The sequence below is a fragment of the Chlorocebus sabaeus genome, chromosome 13, assembly GCF_047675955.1.
Source record: "Chlorocebus sabaeus isolate Y175 chromosome 13, mChlSab1.0.hap1, whole genome shotgun sequence".
NCBI classification, from domain to species: Eukaryota; Metazoa; Chordata; class Mammalia; order Primates; family Cercopithecidae; genus Chlorocebus; species Chlorocebus sabaeus.
The window spans coordinates 59947917-59967396 of NC_132916.1; the positions used below are offsets into that span (position 1 = coordinate 59947917).

Below are 19480 nucleotides of genomic sequence, written 5' to 3' on the forward strand. Positions count from 1 at the left end.
AAGACAGAAGTATTAGAAGACGTGAAGCACATAGAATACCTTACCCTTTCTGCGGGGTGGGGATGGGATAAGGAGAATTCTTGACTGCCGTTTATGCCAATGGCATAAGATGAATAAATAAATAAAAATCCATACAGTATTTAGAGGTAAAAATGCTGTGAAATATGTTACTGCTTCCCAAGTGCAACTTACAGTAAATACTGCAGGTTTGCACGAATCTTAGCATAAAAGAAATGCAGTTTCTAATAAAACCACAAGATGGCAATGTTTACTATGTGAAAGTAACTTTTTTGTTTTTTTTTTTAATGGTTTTTTTCTTTGCTCTAAATCAGTATCAAAGCTGGTATGGAAAAAGGCATAACAGATTTATATAAGGGTGATCACAGATAGTACACTGGACCAGGTGATTCCTAAGGCCACTCTCAATTACTTACTCACCACAGCCAACCTGGCGGCTATTCAGTCCTTTGACTATAATACTTCTAAAATCTCTCTCTAACCCCCAAGATGGCTTAAATGTTTCAACCGGATTTTCACAGCATCTGCTCTGTAGCACATAATAATGTAGGTAACAGGTCTGTATAGAAATTAAATTGGAGGGCAGGTATATACAATGTCTAATTTATCTATGAATGTACCATATTTAGCAGACAGTCTCACATTTTATAGATCACATTTGTTGAACAAATGGATGCACAAATGAAAATGTTTTTATAAGATGGCACAAAATAGACTAATTACTCAAGACTTTTCATAATTTAAATTGATGTCTGAAGGAATAACAGATAATATAAAATTAAAATATCCTTTTTTAAAAACATCAATCTATGTATCTCATCTTTGCTGAAACATCCTCGTCAAAGACATCCTAGTCAGAGACACCCAGTCAAAGACAAATGTACAAAGACATTTTTTACCTAGACTACTGTAAGAATTTCCTAATTTGATTATCAAGTATCCACATTTGCTCCCTCTAGAATCTATTCTCTACATAGCAGAGTATATATCTTTCTAAAACATAAATCAGATTATTTTATTGTTTTGTTTAAAATCCTACAGTGGTTTCCCATTGCTCTTTAAATTCTATAATGGCTTCCTCTAGCTATAATGACTGAGAAGCCCTCACCATAATTAACATCCCATTGACCTTAGCAACCTCTTCATGCACCCTTAGTCTCTGTCCTCCAATCCTGGTGGCCTTTTTTTGATTTTCTGAATTAACCCTGCGCCTTCAAATATCAGGGTTTTTGCATATATTGTACCCTCTACCATGGACCATCTCTTCCCCACCGGTGACAGTGTGTCTCTTCCTCAGGAATCCTTTCCCTGATCCCACAGTTCATCATCCATCCCATACCTCTTTACGATACTTATAAAAATTTATAATTAAATGACAAATTGTGAAGTCAACTGTTTTATGTTTATGTTGCTGGAATATGAAGTCCAGGAGTTCAAGGATTTGTCATCTTTGTCCACTGACAAGAACAGTAGCTGGCACATAGAAAAGTCTTAATAAATATTTATTGAATTGAATAAATGGCATGGCTGTTTGTGTCTTTTTTAATGCTACATCCTCAGAACCAAATAGTGTAACTGGCACATACTGTAACTGGCGCACAAAAATTTATAAATATTTAAGAATCTGAATGAGCATAACCTGAGCTTGAATTAATAACTCTTCATTCTTAGAACCTTACCTTAGATTCTAATTCCTTATATGAAACCAAACTGACGTGGGAGAAAGCAGCCAACTACATTTGAAGACTATTTTAAAAGTGTTTAAAATGGTGAAAAACATACCTTAAGAAATGCCCAGGCAATTTTCCGAAAGCCACATTCTTGGTTTTGAACCTCAGAATTATTCTTAATTTCATCCATGCTTAAGAAATCAAGAATCTGCAAATAAATTCACAGAAGACTAGGCTACCTAAAATTTAGTATTTTCTAACGGTATATTATTAAAAATTAAAAAAATCATTTGTATAGTACTTAAAAACATTGACCTTTACAGGGAGTAAAAACATTTTTATCTCATTTCATTCACCTTAAAGTTAACTCATTCAATTAGGGAGGGTCCATTTTCTGACTACTTTATCTTTCATTCATAAATACTAAGATTTATTTCAAATCCAAGGCAAAGTGTTAATCACCTCAAATATAACCTAGGTACAAATACACTAGGCATAGAATTCTTAAGCTTTCATTGTATTTTATGTATCAGAGCAGACTTCAAAGGATTGTTTAAAAAACTCACGACTCTATTTCTGGGTCTTTGTCTTGGATCACCTTCCTGAAGTTGAGGTTTTTCTCTTTGGATATATGTTATAATTAGGCTTCTCAAGAGGATTTCTTCCATTCCTCTATCCTGTCTGGACATTAAAGCTCATAGATTTGCAACCAACCTGCCACAGAGATTGTATTCTAGGTACTTATAAGAGGCTATCCCTTCAAACTTACTGGTGCTTATTAAAAGCTCAGCTGCGAAAATGAGACCTTTATAGAAAAAATACTGCTTGAGAAATGATACAGACTCCATTCATCTGTGTTTTTTGGATACCTAAATCTTTTTTACAGATATAATACATGCTCAGTGAAAACATAATATAAAAAATATATATATGCAAAGTAAAAACAACTTGTAATCCAGACCCATAGATGGTCACCATGTTAATGGTGGCTAAATCTTTTTCTGTGCATTCCTAAACATATGTATGGAACTACAAATCTAATAATGCTATTTCACAAATTATTTTCATATAACATGTAGTGAATATCTCTTCATGTCAATATATACACATGAATACCATAATGTTAATGACTGCCTACTATTCTTCCGTCACAAATACCATAAATTTAACAAAAATTATAACTTATTTAACCATATCTCTTACTGATCTAAATTTAGGTTATTTTATCTCCCTAAAATTTTTGCCATTATAAATAGTGTTGAAATAAATTTTTGCCAGTATAAATAGTGTTGCACACACATCTTCGTGGACTTGTCATTTTTTCCTTAAGATAAATACTTAGGAGTAAAATAATGGTTTTAAAGACTTGTGACAGACATTATCAAGTTGTCCTCAATAAACACTTAAAAAACTGAGACCAAAAAGTAGTTGCATAGGCAGTAACATATTATATGAAAACTTAAGAAGCAACCAAAAGTGTTTATAATACAACAATCTATCTGAAAATTATAACAAATGACAAATTTTGAAGACAAAGAAAAAATTCCTTAAGATAAAAATTATACCCATTTTTCAACAACAGCTTTATGTAAATCACACACAACATAATCACAAATGTAAATATTGGAATATTTGTGTCATAAATACAGACAACCTGAAAGTGAAGGATCATAAAAACAAGTAATTCTAAAAAATGAATCTTCAGCACTGGTTACGCCAAGTTACTTGCTGTTCCCATGCTAAACTTCTCCATCTAGCTTACACCGGAAGGGGCGCTTTCTCTACTTTCCTTTGCTTATGGAGACAGAACACATGATAGAGAAAAGAAGTGTGGTATTCCAGGTTCAAACTATCTCCAAACACATTTTTTTACACTTAAAATTTGAGTAACTTTGGAGAAATCACTTTTACTCCAAACCTTCTCATTTTTAAGAAAATTATATAATAACTAGTCAGCTCAAAAGCCACCTATTCCATAAAGCTTTCACTGACTTCTCTGACCCACCACTAACCCTTTACATATCAGAAGTTCTACAACATTTTTGGTTATATATGAAATTGCATTAATTAACTGATCTGTGTACATTTATTTATCCAGGTGGTACACATATTCTTAGGGTGTCTGATACGGTTAAATGAGTTTACGCTTTGTGAAATGGGTTAAAAATGGAGAAATACATTCATATAGAGTGGATTCATCACTTCAGTACAGTTAACAGTCACAGGGTTGTTGTAATTATTAAATGATACAAAGTAGGCCAAATAGTACTCAGCAAATATGCTATCACTGCTTATAAAAGGGCGTCTCACTTGTATTCCACAGCATTCTACAAACACTAAATCCTAGAGATTAAATTCTCACACTACTTTTTTTTGCATTATTGGACTACTAAAAATAATAGCTTACATCTGTGCTATTAAATATTAACTATCATTTAATTTGAATTGCTCCATTCAATTCATACCTCAAAGAACAGGATGACTTTAGGACTCTCATCAGAGTCTCGAAGCAAATAGGGAAAATTTTCATTAAATATAATTTGTTCTTCCCACTCTGGAAGTCTTGATTTTAACTGTTTAAAATCATACGGCTGGGTCATAATAGGAAGAATACAATCCACATTCTCTTTTTCATAGTAAGATGAAACAGGCCGTTCACTGTACAAAAAAAGATACTTCCATTAATGCAATTTTTATAATTTTGAGGTGAGAAAAAAATATATAGTGTATAAAGTGAGGCAACCAGAAATAATGAATTGCCACAATAATACAAAAGGAAAGATTATTTTGATGTCTATCTAGAAACTTACAAATTTTGTAAGACTTAAAAAAGTAACAGTCCATCTTACATTTGTGTACTATCAATCAGTTTCATGTGATTATTTTATTATAGAAATATAAAGTGAGAAGTATGATTATACCTTTGCCATACAAAGCTGGAATAAACTCCTTCAGAATTTTATAAGAGTTTATAAAATAGACATTGCCAGGCACAGTGGCTCACGCCTGTAACCCCAGCACTTTGGGAGGTTGAGGCAGGTGGACTGCTTGAGCTAAGGAGTTCGGGACCAGCCTGGGTAACATGGTGAAACCTCGTTTCTACAAAAAATAGAAAAGAAGTTAGCTGGGCATGGTGGCACATGTCTGCAATCCCAGCTAGTTGGGAATCTGAGGTGGGAGGATCACCTGAGCCCAGGGAGGTCGAGGCTATAGTAAGTTGTGATCGTGCCACTGCACTCCAGTCGGTGAGAGAGAGTGAGATCTTGTCTTAAAAAAAAAAAAAGACATAAAATTGATTTTACATAAAAAAAAGGTACAAGACTGTAAACCCCTTGAGCTGTCATATTTTCTTTGCATGCCCTCAGGCAAATGAATAAGTGAATGGGTTTTTTTTTGGACAGTCTTCCTGTTTCCATTCCCCACCGGCTTTCCAAACAATTTTTTTTTTTTAAATTCTAGTATAAACGTGTATTTCATTGTACTTTTCATTTGGGATTTCATAGCTAAGCATGCATTAGCTATAGAAGTAATCTTATAAAAAACATTAAAGATTCATCTACCTTACTTGAGGCCCAGATAACATTACTTTCCAAAGAAAAATATGAGGTTGGACAATTAAAGCATTTACAAATGCAATATAAAATATTTACAATGCAATTTTATGTCATAAATTATGTCTAGTAAGCTGGTAGAAGCTCTCTACCACTTAAAATGAATTATTCCCTTCCACTTAAAAGTAATCACTGAGCCAGGCGTGGTGGCTCATGCCTGTAATCCCAGCACTTTGGGAGGCTGAGGTAGGCAGATTGCCTGAGGTCAGGAGTTCGAGATCAGCCTGGCCAAACCCCGCTTCCACTAAAAACACAAAAATTAGCCAGGTGTGCTGGCGGGTACCTGTAATCCCAGCTACTCAGGAGGCTGAGGCAGGAGAATTGCTTGAACCTGGGAGGTGGAGGTTGCAGTGAGCCAAGATTGCACCACTGCATTCCAGTCTGGGTAACAAAGCAAGACTCCATCCCCCCCACCAAAAAAAAAAGAAGTAATTACTGAATTCTATGTTCTCCATTTCTTCTACAACATTCTGATCAATGTTAATGAATGATGAACACCTACAACTAGTAGACTATTCTCTAATACAAATCCTAACTCTATTCCCACTGACTTTCAACTACCAATGGCAGAAAAAAGACTTCTACTGCAGACAGTTTCAGTTTCAAGAATTAGCTGTGGAATTTAAAAAAATTACCTATCATCTTTCTTGACATGTTGACCAGTATGCTCATCAACCACATGAATTTTTACCATTGGGTGAGAAATCATAAAATCTGACTTAAGTCTATCAGTTCGGTGAATGTAAACTCCCAGGACAAGGTCATCATCAAGCAAACATTTGGGATAGACTGGGCTATCTCGGCTTGTTATTTCATGAACGCCATCACCATCAACATCTTCGTTATCATCTGTAACTACACGCATGGAAAAAAAAAATCAATGTTATAATTAGTTGTTTCCACAGTTGTATTTACATATAAGCTAATCTTTAAGATCTATGATGATTTCACTTTGTTAACAAAGGAACTTCAAGAGGAAAGAAAGAAAAAGCCAGACAACAGCAAACCATAGTCTAAAAGTAAAATACTACATTTGCTAGTGCATTAAAAATAAGGTGAGAAATCCTTGTTTATATTTTTCCTAAAAAGTAGGAGAAATACAAAAAGAAAAAAAAAGAGAGCCAAAGTCAGAAAAGCAACTATATCTAGGTATTTTCTAAGTGGAATATACATGACTCAACTAGAATTTCTACCTCTGGGTAGGATGCAGTAGGATGCAGCAGGTAAACACTTTGGGTAACAACTGGAAAGAGCCAAATAAATTACAAATATCTTATTTTAAATTTTAAAGGCATCAGAAAGTACAGAAACAAGGTATACTAGACAGATTAAAATTCCAGAAAGGGAGAATCAGTCAGAGGTCAGCTGACGGACTGGCAGCTGCTTCTGTCTCTGGGGACATTTGCTGATTCAGGGTGTGAGCTGAAGATCAGAGTTTGGCTTAAGCAGAAGGTCACTGCCAGGAGAATGAGAAATCGGCAAAACCTTCAGTCATTCCACAGGACTAAAATGATAAAACTGGAGATTTGAGAAGCCTCAAACATGACCAGTTTTTGTCACAAAACTGAATTCTGATGCTATAGAGAAGCTAGAGAGGTAGTGAAATCTCCCAGGCTTGTGGTGCTAGCAGACCACGATCTGCCAGGGGAAGGGGACCAAAACAAAACAGGCAAAGATGAAGCCCTGGAGGGTGTGGTCAATTTACATTGAGGACCAAGAACCACTTTTCACCTGGGGTCATCTACCAATTCTGGTCACAGATCTAGGTTGATAATCCAGGTGCGATTTCTGGCAGAAGGTTGCTACTGAGGGACAGAGAAACCAGCAGAGATTTCGGCATGCATGGCAGTAAGAGTGACAAAAAGATAGAGGATACCTGAAGGATGTCTAACATATAGCCAGTCTCTCGCTCAAAGAATTTGCCAAATTTTGAAGTGGCAAATGGCAAGTGGAAAAGCACTGAAGGGCTAAATTGAAACTCCCATCGTATTTTAGGGCTAAAAAATTATTTAGGGCTATGAATTATTAGAGATAAAGAAGGACACTGCATAATGATAAAAGTGATAACTTGATAAGAGATACAAGAAAAATAAAATCAGAGTGGAAATGTTAATACCTCTCTCAACAGCTAACAGAATAAGTAGACCAAAAAAAACTAATAAGAAGAACTGAGCACAATTAAACTTGACCTAACTGACATATAAAGGACACTGCACTCAACATTAGAAACTGCATTCTTCTCAAGTGAGCATGGAACATTTACCAAATCTGACCATAAAACGGTCATTTAAAAAAGCCTAAATAAACTCAGAGGATTGAAATCATTCATAATGTTATCTGACAACAATGGAAGATAGAAACCAATAAAAGATAACTAGAAAAGCATCTGCTCCCTGAAACTAAGCAACATACTTCTAAATAATGCATGATCAATTAAAACAGAAATTAGAAAATATTTTCTGTTAAATGATAATAAAAAGACACAATATTAACAATTTTGGAGATGCAGGTAAAGTAGTACTTTGATGGAAATTTAGTCTTAAATGCATATAAAAGAAGACTGAAATTTTTCTTATAAAATCCAAATTATAAAGTTAGAAATAAGTAGCAAATCAAACCCGAATAAGTACAAAGGAAAATAATATAGTTACAAGAAAAAAACTACTAAAATAATACATAAATGTATAATAGAGAAAATCAAAGCTAAAGGTTTTTGAAAAGACTCATAAACTTAAAATCCTAAGACTGATCAAGAATTTGAGAGAAAACAAATTGCCAATCCCATGAATGAAAAAATGGGACAGCCTTTCAGATGCTACAGAAATGAAAATTTGAAAATTTGGATCAAAAACTACAGTCTATCAAATAGCTGAGAAAAGCTTCAAAAAAAGTGAAAAGACTGATAAGAAACTAAATCTTGATCTGTATCAAGACAAGCAAAATTATAAGGCATAAGTACTGAAAAAGAAGCAATAAAACTATCATTATTAACAGATTACATGATTGTATATGTAGAAAAATCAAAACAATATAACAATAAACTCTGTTGGCCACGATGGCTCACACCTGTAATCCCAGTAATCTGGGAGGGTGAGGCAAGAGAATTGCTTGAGCCCAGGAGTTTGAGACTAGCCTGGAAAATGTAGTGAGACCTTGTCTCCACAAAAAATTAGCCAGGAATGGTGGTGCATGCCTGTAGTCCCAGCTACTTGGAAGACTGAGGTGGGAGGATCGCTTGAGCCTGGGAAATGGAGGCTGCCGTAAGCTGAGATCACGCCACTGCACTCCAGCCTGAGTGACAGGCGAGACCCTGTCTCAAAAATAAAAAATAAATAAATAAATAAATAAATAAATAAACTCTTGCAATAAGTGAATTTAGCAAATCAATAGATACAACGTTAAAAAAATGTAAATACATTTCTACACATATGTACCAGTAACAAATACAAAGCAAAAAAAAATTTTTTTTGGAGACAGAATCTCGCTCTATCGCCCAGGCTGGAGTGCAGTGGCGCAATCTCAGCTCACTGCAAGCTCTGCCTCCCAAGTTCACACATTCTCCTGCCTCAGCCTCCCGAGTAGTTGGGATTGCAGGTGCCCACTATCATGCCCGGCTAATTTTTTGTATTTTTAGTAGAGACGGGGTTTCACCGTGTTAGGCAGGATGGTCTTGATCGCCTGACCTCGTGATCCACCCGCCTCAGTCTCCCAAAGTGCTAGGATTACAGGCGTGAGCCACCACACCCAGCCAAAATCAAAAAATTTTTAAATGCCATTTACAGTATCATTAAGAAATATCAACTCCTAGGAATAAATCTAAGGAGAGATTCTGCTGAAATGTATATTACTGGGATATGTTAAATAAGACACAAATAAATGGAAGTGCATACCAAATTCATAGACTGAGAATCAATACTTTGTAAAAATGTCAAGTCTCTTTAGAGAGCTGTTATACTGTGAATCTCTATAGATTCACCCAGTCTAGATCCAAATCACAGCTTGCAAGACAGGAGGGGTGTAGGAAGGAAGAGGGAGAATTGAGAAGCTCTTCTAAAATCCATATAGAAATGCAAAGTAAAGAATAGCCTAGGTAATGCAGATGAAGAAGGAAAACGCTAGAGTCCAATACTAAATAGCAAGACCTATTAAAAAGCTACAGTATTTAGACATGGTGGTGTTGGTACAGACTGTCTACTGTAAAAGAATAGAGACTATAAAAACTGATCCACACATAAACACAGTCAAGTTATTTATGAGAAAAGTGACACTGCCACACAGAGGCAAAAAGACACTCTCTTCAGTAAATGGTACTGGGTCAATTACAATATATATATCCACACGAGAAACGTATCTTGATCGCTGCTTCCTAACAAACAAAAACCAATTTCAGATGAACTGCATATATAAATGTGAAAAGTAAAACAGAAACAGTAAAACTTTTAAAATAAAACTTTTAGAGAAACAACTTCAGAACTTGGGAAAGATTTCTTAAATCACAGAGAGCATTTACCATCAAAGGAAAAAAACGGATAAACTGGACTATTCAAAAATTTCTGCTTTTCAAAAGATACCAATGAGAGAGAAATAAACTACAGTAGGAAGACATTTGCAATATATATGCATGTATGTATATATCTGAGAATAATCTCATATTGAAGTATATAAACTATCATTACAAATCAATTAGAAAAAGACAATACTGTTTTTTAAAAAATGCACAACTTGAATATATTTACAAATGTCAAAACTCAAGTAGTTAATAAACATGAAAACACTCAACTTCACTAGTTACCATGGATATAAAATTAAAGTCAAAATGAATATCATATACATTCCTGAAGAATGAGGAATTTAGTCACTGCCAAGAATGACTAAAACTTTAAAAAACAGTATTACACGTTGGTAAAGATGTGGAGTGACTGCAACTCTCAAACACTGCGAGTGGGTAAACCAACATTTGAAACTGGAAGTAATTATTAAAACAAAAAATACACATAATCTATGAAAGCAACTCTACTCTTAAGAATATGCCCAAGATAAAGGTAAGCATGAGCTCACCAAATACATGACTGCAATGTGAATTACCATTTTACTTATAATTGCCTAAAACTAGAAACAACTCAAATGCTCATCAATAAAATAGGCCAATTAATTGTGGTATATTCACACAATGGATATCTAAATAATACAAAAACAGAATTAAGAATGAATAAGCTCAACTGTATGCAAGCAACAGTAGTATAAATCTTATGAAACTCATATTGAGTAAAAAAAAGCCAGGCACAAAGAGCACAGTATTTATCATTCTATTCATATTAAAGTATAAAAATAAGCAAAAATAAACTCTGTTAGATATCAAGGTAGTGGTTACTCCTATAGGGCAACTAACAGCAAGGTGATTTTTATGGGTGCTAATGATGTTCTGCTTCTTAATTCAGATAATGATTTTACAGGTATGTTCAGTTTGTGAAAAAACTTCAAAAATATGTATATAATGAGTATACTGCTTAGTGCTTTATATACAAACATTTAAAACAAACATACTGCTTAGTGCTTTTCTATATATATATACACACACACATTATGCTTCAACAAAAGATTTTAAAAATTTAATTATAGAAACCACAAAACATCACTTACATCCTCTAATGAATAAGTACCATAAAATCTAAAACTGCCCATTTTGATCCCAATTTTTCGCCAATCAAATGGAAACTGAGAGACTAAAAAAGGATGTATAAGTAGAAAAGAATATGTGAAGAAAAATAAGAGAAAACAAACAAGAAAAGGAGAAGACAGAAAGCAACAATGGAGAGAGAAAGTTGAGAAAGGAAAGAGAAGCGGTATTAGGTTGAGGAATTGGGAAGATCCCATGTTTGACAGGATGCAGCCTTAACATCAGAAATGTTTATTGGCTGCTGACCATTTATAGCTTTCAACAACTGAGTCTTAACCATTTAAAGGATGTAAACTCAATGGTTTAAAGAAGAAATCCTCTATGCCACAATAGCAACTACAAAGTTACTATCATTTTAGAGCTGAATTTAAAGTATGTCAAGAATCAGAGGTCAGGCATGGTGGCTCATGCCTATAATCCCAGCATTTTGGGAGGCTGAGGCAGGTGGATCACTTGAGGTCATGAGCTCAAGACCAGCTTGGCCAACATGGTGAAACCCCGTCTCTACTAAAAATACAAAAAATAGTCGGGTGTGGTGGCATGCGCCTGTAATCCCAGCTACTCAGGAGGCTGAGGCAGGAGGATCGCTTTAACCTGGGAGGTGGAGGTTACAATGAGCCAAGATCATGTCACTGCATTCCAGACTGGGAGACAGAGTAAAACACTATCTCAAAAATAAAAAAATAAAAAGAATCAGAGAAGACTCAAGTGATACAAACTCATCAGAGACAAACAGCTACAAATACATGTGTACTTTAATCTAGATGAATCCAAGAACAAGTACCACATACTCTATATTGAATTATTTTCAAGTATACCCATCAGTTTTCGTTTTTAAGGGCTAAAATTCCTAGAATCAAGTTATTGCTACCAACGTACACAATTTTTCACTTAATTTGTATAACAAACCTGCTTTAGCCTTCTTTTTTGTTTTTTTTGATTTAGGTTTTGTGTCATCTTGCATGCTGCCTTCTGTGTTTTGTTCCATTGAGCTTATTTCATCATCTTGATGAGAATCTGAAGAAACCGGTCTAACTGAAGATTCCTTCTTTTGTTCACCTTCAACTGTGTCACCAGAGATGGTCAATGTACTACAAATATAATCCAAGTATCAGTCATTACAGATATATTATTATAATTATTATTCATGATGCAAAAGAGTGAACAGTAAATAGGAGCAAAGATAATCCTAAAATCACTACTATTTTTTCTTGAGATGCATATATTTTCCTACACACTAAAATGGTTAGCTGTCAAATAGGTATCATAGGTTGTAACTTCACGAGGAGTTACATGATTCAACTAAAACTGAGCTCTAAACCCCAGGGGAAGGGAAATTATATTAACATCTTATGAGCAATTGATCTCTCTTTACATAGGACTTATCAAAGCACGCCCACCCTGCTGCCAAGTAAACGACTGATCAACCAATTTTTAAATTACCTTATTTAAAAGTATAAAATGTATTCTAGGTTTGTTCAGTCTTCAACAGACTTCACAAGCACAACTTTTGATTTCTCTTTTTTCTTTTCTTTTTTTTTTTTTTTTTTTTTTTTTACGACTGGGTCTCGCTCTGTCACCCAAGTTGGAGTACAGTGGTACAATCATAGTTCACTGTTGCCTCAACCTCCCAGGCTCCAGCCATCCTCCCACGCTCCAGCCATCCTCCCACTTCTGCCTCCCAAATAGCTGGGACTACAGGCACATGCCACCATGCCTGGCTAATTTTTGTACTTTTTGTAGAGATGGAGTTTCACCATATTGCTCAGGCTGAGATTTCTAGGTAAAAATTAATTCCTTGTATTTTCTAGTGGTTGGTGAGTCACTACATTTTCAGAAGGCTATTACTAAAATTAAAATCTATATCACACGACTAGTAAATGGTAAGAAGTAGCAACCCAGAGACATACTGAGTTTAAAGAAAAACCAACCTACTAACATTTTAATGTATCAAGTAAAAAAAATCTGCATTTAAATAATAAAAAATTAATTTCCAATATGTTTAGTCACCTTTCCAAAAAAATGGGTTGAGGAAAATAAGACTAGAGAAATATTTCAAATTAGTCATTCCAGAAAGCCATTCTATTTGATCACCAAACACTGTTCTTTAAGGAGAACAGCTACCCTGTGCACACCACTGTCATGTGTTATTTACAATTCATGAGCTAACCCTATTTCATGTTGACTATGGCCTACCAGTCTACCACAGAGGTGGTAGCTATAAGAAGGATGATTTATAGTTTACTGTGGTAGGAAGCCTCTAAGATGGACCTTACTGATCCCCACCTCTTCATATTCATGTCTTTATGTAATCCCCTTTCTTTTCAGTGTGGGCTGGACCTAATGACTTACTTCTAACAGACAGAATATGATAAAAGTAATGAATGCCACTTATAAGATTAGGTTCCAAAAAGACTGTGACTTCTGTCTTGCTCTCACTCTCTCAGAGCCCTTGGTCTGGGGAAGCAAGTGGCCATATTGTGAGTAGACCACACAGAGGAAGTCCACGTGGCAAGGAACTGGTATACTTGGCCCAAAGCCAGTCAGGACCTGAGGCCTACCAACAGCCACATGAATGAGCTTAGAACTGGTTCTTCTAAGGCCTTCTAATAGCTATGTCACTTGACAGATCCTCCCCAGGTCAAGGCTTGAGGTGACTTCGGTCCTGGCTAACATCCTGATTGCAACCTGTGATTGACAGAGACACCCAGCAAAGTCACTCCCGGATTGCTGGCCCATAGAAACTATGAGACAATAAATGCTTGTCATCCTAAAAGCTGCTAAATTATGGGATAATCTCTTTAATGCATCAACAGATAACACATACTATCATGTCCCTGCAGCAACCTGGTTTGCCATATCTTTATCATCACTGGTCACCTAGCTTTTGAAAAGAGGGGAATTATTTTTGGCTGAGGGTTTTAGGGGAAATTGATCCTGAATGCCAAGGAATAGTCACAAATAGAATGTTCCCACCTCAAGCTGTTTCTCTAGAGGAGAACTGCAGGGGGAACAAAGTTAATTATAGCAGTTAAAAAGCATTTTTATCTTATTGTTTTATCCAAGTAGAGAACATATATATATGCATATGTTCATTTAAACTCATACTCTATATACAAGTACATAAATATATAAGCATCATATAGAGAAAAAGATTAGAATACCAAATTGCCGAGAGCGATTATCTTTGAATAGTTTTTCTACAATGAGCTAATGTTATTTGTGTAAAAAAAAAAGCTATATTTATATATCCAAACAGGTATTTGCAACTCAAAAAAGGGGAAGTAATTAGGTTGCTATTGCTATTACTTTGAAAGCAGATGTGAGTAGTTCAGGATAGAGACAAGGTTCTGGCTCAGCCTCTTACTAGTTCTGTACTTCAGTTTCCTCATCAGCAAGATAGGAAGAGTATTACTTTTCCTCATAAGATTGTCATAAGAAACAAATGAGTTAATTCTCGTAAAGCACCTAGTACATAGTAAGGTGTTAGTAAAAGCTAGGTGTTCTTATCTTAGTGGCAATGTCTCCAAATAAAAGCCTAAGAATTTTCTTTGTTAAACCACAGATAATATTCAAACCCTGAAAATAATAGAGTGTTTTTCTAAGAGGATATTTTACATTTATCAATGTAAAAATACCTTGTTTCAGCTTTAGAGAAGACTGAAACTTTCTTTTTCTTTTTCCTTTTCTCACTGATTGATTTGTCGTCATGGAATAAAGTATCTGAGGGAAAGTAAGTCGACTGTTCTTTCAGTTTTTTTCTTATTTTCTTCTTAATCTCCTTTGCCATTTCTTCAGTTACATGGCGCTGATATGCTTGCATCAGTTCTTCGTCCTCTTTTAAATCATTCTCTTCTCTTCCCTCATTTGCCTTCTCACTTTTCTGATGATCAATGCCTGGCTGTGGCTTTGTATGTGCTTTCTGGTGTGCAGAATCAACTTCCTTCTCAGGAGTTTCCGGTTTCATGTCTTGTGTAGTCAACTGGGGCACCATCTTTACCACCTTTTTATTTGGCTTTCCTTGTTTGTCTTCCTCTACACTAACATCATCATTAGGATTTTCAGTTGCTGACTGTGTGTTCCTCGATTTGTTTTTAGCGACTCTCATGGTCTTCTTCAGGTTGTTAGTGTTAGTAGCACTTACATCATCACTTGTAGTTTCTTTAATATGGGGAAGATTGCTTCTAACAGTGTCAGGCTAGGAAAAGAAGACATGATAACAAAGTTTCAGTTATGCATAGATTAGTTATATAAAGAAAAACCTAATAATTAATGTTTGACAATGTGGAATTATTGGGAGGATTATTTAGTTTTTCACCTGGACACAGTGATACTATTTTAGAGCATTTGAGTACTCTCATAATTTATGCTTCCAGAATTTGATAAGCAATCTCTGAATGTAACTTCAGATGAAATGAGTTAATTGACATAGGAAAAAAGTACTTAAGGACCTTTAAGAAGTGAATTAATTGCTCAAATCTCAAATGCTATTTTCCTCATACATATTTTCCTCATGATATACACTCTAATATAATTAATAGATACTTGAGAAATTGCTAAAAGAGCCATTGAATTGACATTTCAGGTAACCCAACAGGAAATATACATGGGTCATTTATTTTGCTTCATAATTACACTGTAAAACCAAAAGTCTACAGCTCTAAGATCACCCTACACTAAATCTAAGTATATCACTAGAATGTTGCTAAATATTACATATTAAGTTAAATCCAGTGACAGACTAAGCATAATCTTGTACCTCTTTCCCCAATTAAAGTTATTTATAATGAGATATATTTTTAATACAAAAAAATAAATAAGGATAAGAGTCAAGTAATATAAGGAGGAGGAGGGCAAAAACTAGATAGACCAAAGGATGACCAATCAAGGAACTGGGATGAACAGCTCTGCTTCCCATCTCCATTTGTGCTGACTTTCGCCCATGGATTAAGCATGGCAGCACAGAGAGAAAGGGCAGTATGCTTCAGGTAGGTACAATTCCCACAAACTGCAGAGGCAGACCATGTCAAAAACAACCAACAAGGAACAGAACAGACATTCTCAAATATAAAGATGGCTTGACAACGGAAAATTAACAAACACTAACGGAAGGTAGCACAATGAAGGAAAGCCACCAAATCAAACACAATAAATAAATGAACACCAAAGGAAAATACATCTCATAAATAAGAATTTTAAATAAGTATAATTAATATTAATAAAGAAATGCAAAAGCATACTGGACCAAGAAAACCCAACTGCTGATATCAAAATAAAATTCTGAATAATAGAAATAAAAGTTTAACAGATGTGTTGAAAAACAGAATGGACAAAAACCATTGCTGACTGCATGTTCCTCAATTTGTTTTTAGTGATTCTCATGCTTTTCTTCAGGCTGTTAGTGTCAGCAGTACTTACATCATCACTTGTAGTTTCTTTAATATAGTGAGGATTGCTTCTAATAGTGTCAGGCTAAAAAAGAAGACATAATAACAAAGTTTCAGCTCAGCGTAGATTGGTTGTATAAAGAAAAACTCAGTAATTAATGTTCAACAATGTGTAATTATTGGGAAGATTATTTAGTTTTTTACATGGACATAGTGATACTATTTTAGAGCACTTGCTGAGTACTCTCATAATTTATGCTTCAGAATTTCATTAATAATCTCTGAATATAACTTCAGATTAACATTTTGGACTAACACTCTGGATTCATTTTGTCGTGCAGAATGTTACACTGTAATGTATGAATGTTACATGTTAACATTTGGTGCTACAACATGAATCTAAAATCAAAATGAAGAAATGTGCCAGAAAAGAATAAACTTAACAATACATACTGGAGTTTGACCTTTGAAACGCCCCATATTTTAAAAGTAGTTTAAAAATATCCAATGTATATAAAAAGGTGATTTTAAAAATGCTGAAAGAACTAATATCCCAATACATATCTAAAATCTTACCATCTCTAAGACTCTTTTGCTCACCTAAGATATATTTCCAAATTCTATCTGTTCTTTGAGGGCAAATTATGATGCCATAGGCTCCAAAAAAACTTCACCAATCAAATCTAATAAAAATAACATTTCTCTTTAAAAAAAAGTTTATTTTCACATGTTCTGTTTTAGAAGCAATATTTAATTTTAAGCAGTAAAAATAAATAAATAAGGAAAAAAACACACAAAATACACACACACACACACAAAACCCAAAGCTAGGAGAAGACAAGAAATAACCAAGATCAGAGCAGAAATGAAGGATACAGAGACACAAAAAACCCTTCAAAAAATCAATGAGGCTGGGCATGCTGGCTCACGCCTGTAATCCCAGCAGTTTGGGAGGCTGAGGCAGGTGGATCACATGAGGTCAGGAGTTTGAGATCAGCCTGGCCAACATGGTGAAACCCTATCTCCATCAAAAATACAAAAACTAGCCAGGCATGATGGTGCACACCTGTAATCTCAGCTACTAGGGAGGTTGAGATACAACAATCACTTAAGAGAAGAATCAAAGAGACACAATAAAAAATGATACAGGGGATATCCCTATTGACCCCACAGAAATGCAGACAACCATCAGAGAATACTATAAACACCTCTATGCAAATAAACTAGAAAATCTAGAAGAAATGGATAAATTGCTGGACACATACACCCTCCCAACACTGAACCAGGAAGAAGTTGAATCCCTGAATAGACTAATATACAAGTTCTGAAACAGAGGCAGTAATAAATAGCCTACAAACAACCAAGCGAAAAAAGCCCAGGACCAGATGGATTTACAGCTGAATTCTACCAAAGGTACAAAACGGAAAAGGTACCATTTCTACTGAAACTATTTCAAACAATTGAAAAGGAGGGGCTACTTCCTAACTCATTTTATGAGGCTAGCATCATCCTGATACCAAAACCTGGCAGAGACACAACAAAGAAAGAAAAAAACGTTAAGGCCAATATCCCTGACAAACGTCGATGCAAAAATCCTCAATAAAATACTGGGAACCAAATCCAGCAGCACATCAAAAAACTTACCCACCACCATCAAGTCAGCTTCATCCACGGGATGCAAGGCTGGTTCAACATATGCAAATCAATAAACACAATTCATCACATGAACAGAACTAAAGACAAAAACCATATGATTATTTGAATAGACACATGAAAAGACCTTCGATAAAATTCAACATTGCTTCATGTTAAAAATTCTCAATAAACAAGGTACTTACGGGAACATACTTCAAAATAAGAGCCATTTATGACAAATCCACAGCCATACTGCCCAAAGTAATTTATAGATCCTATGCTATTCTTATTAAACTACCATCGACGTTCTTCACAGAATTAGAAAAAACTACTTTAAAATTCATACAGAAACAAAAAAGAGCCTATATAGCCAAGACAATCCTAAACAAAAAGAACAGAGCTGGAGACATCACACCACCTGACTTCAAACTATACTGGAGTAACCAAAACAGCATGGTACAGGTACAAAGACAGACATATAGACCAATGGAACAGAAATAAGACATCAGAAATAAGGCTACATATCAACCATTTTATATTTGACAAACCTGACAAAAACAAGCAATAGGGAAAGGATTCCCTATTTAAAAGTGGTGCTGGGAAAACTGGCTAGCCACATGCAGAACACTGAATCTAGACCCCTGCCTCACACCTTATACAAAAATTAACTCAACATAGATTCAACACTTAAATGTAAAACCCAGAACTATGAAAACCCTAGAAGAAAATCTAGGCAATACGATTCAGGACATAGGCACAGGCAAAGATTTCATAACAAAAAATGTCAACGGCAACTGCAATAAAAGCAAAAATTGACAAATGGGATCTAATAAAAGAGCTTCTGCATAGCAAAAGAAACTATCATCAGAGTGAACAGACAACCTCCAGAATGGCAGAAAATTTTTGTAATCTATCCATTTGACAAAGGTCTAATATCTAGTATCTACAAGGAACTTAAACAAATTTATAACAAAAAACCAAACCCCCCCATAAAAAAGTGAGCAAAGGACATGCATACACACTTCTCAAAAGAATTCATGGGGCCAATAAACATGATAAAAAGGTCAACATCATTGATGGTTAGAGAAATACAAATCAAAACCACAATGAGATACCATCTCACACCAGTCAGAATGGCAATTATTAAAAAGTCAAGAAACAACAGACACCAGTGAAGCTATGGAAAAATAGGAATGCTTTTACACTGTTGGTGGTGGTAGTTCAACCATTGTGGAAGACACTGTGGCGATTCCTCAAAAACCGAGAACCAGAATTACTATTGGATCCAGCAATCCCATTATTAGGCATATACCCAAAGGAATATAAATCATTCTATTATAAAGATACACACGTGCATATGTTCACCGAAGCACTATTCACAATAGCAAAGACATGGAATCAACCCAAATGTCCATCGATGATAGACTGGATAAAGAAAATATGGTACATACACACCAAGGAATACTAATCAGTCATAAAAAG

At 35.0% G+C, this 19480-nt stretch overlaps 1 protein-coding gene across 16 annotated transcripts in view; it reads right to left on the reverse strand.

Moving 5' to 3' along the window:
* Window positions 1-19480, reverse strand: part of AHI1 (Abelson helper integration site 1) — a 223168-nt gene that overhangs the window by 176710 nt on the left and 26978 nt on the right. For 15 of the 16 annotated variants that reach the window (XR_012095048.1, XM_073022495.1, XM_038000854.2 and 12 more), the window contains 6 exons: window positions 16395-16448; window positions 14615-15174; window positions 11886-12067; window positions 5935-6154; window positions 4154-4346; window positions 1801-1896 (listed from right to left, as the gene is read on the reverse strand). Coding sequence is in view for 15 of the 16 variants with exons in the window: in XM_073022495.1 (XP_072878596.1) it covers window positions 1801-1896; window positions 4154-4346; window positions 5935-6154; window positions 11886-12067; window positions 14615-15174; window positions 16395-16448 (1305 nt within the window). In the remaining variant the exon portion in view is untranslated. The remainder of the gene's footprint in view (window positions 1-1800; window positions 1897-4153; window positions 4347-5934; window positions 6155-11885; window positions 12068-14614; window positions 15175-16394; window positions 16449-19480) is intronic. The other variant, XM_073022494.1, reaches the window with a different exon arrangement.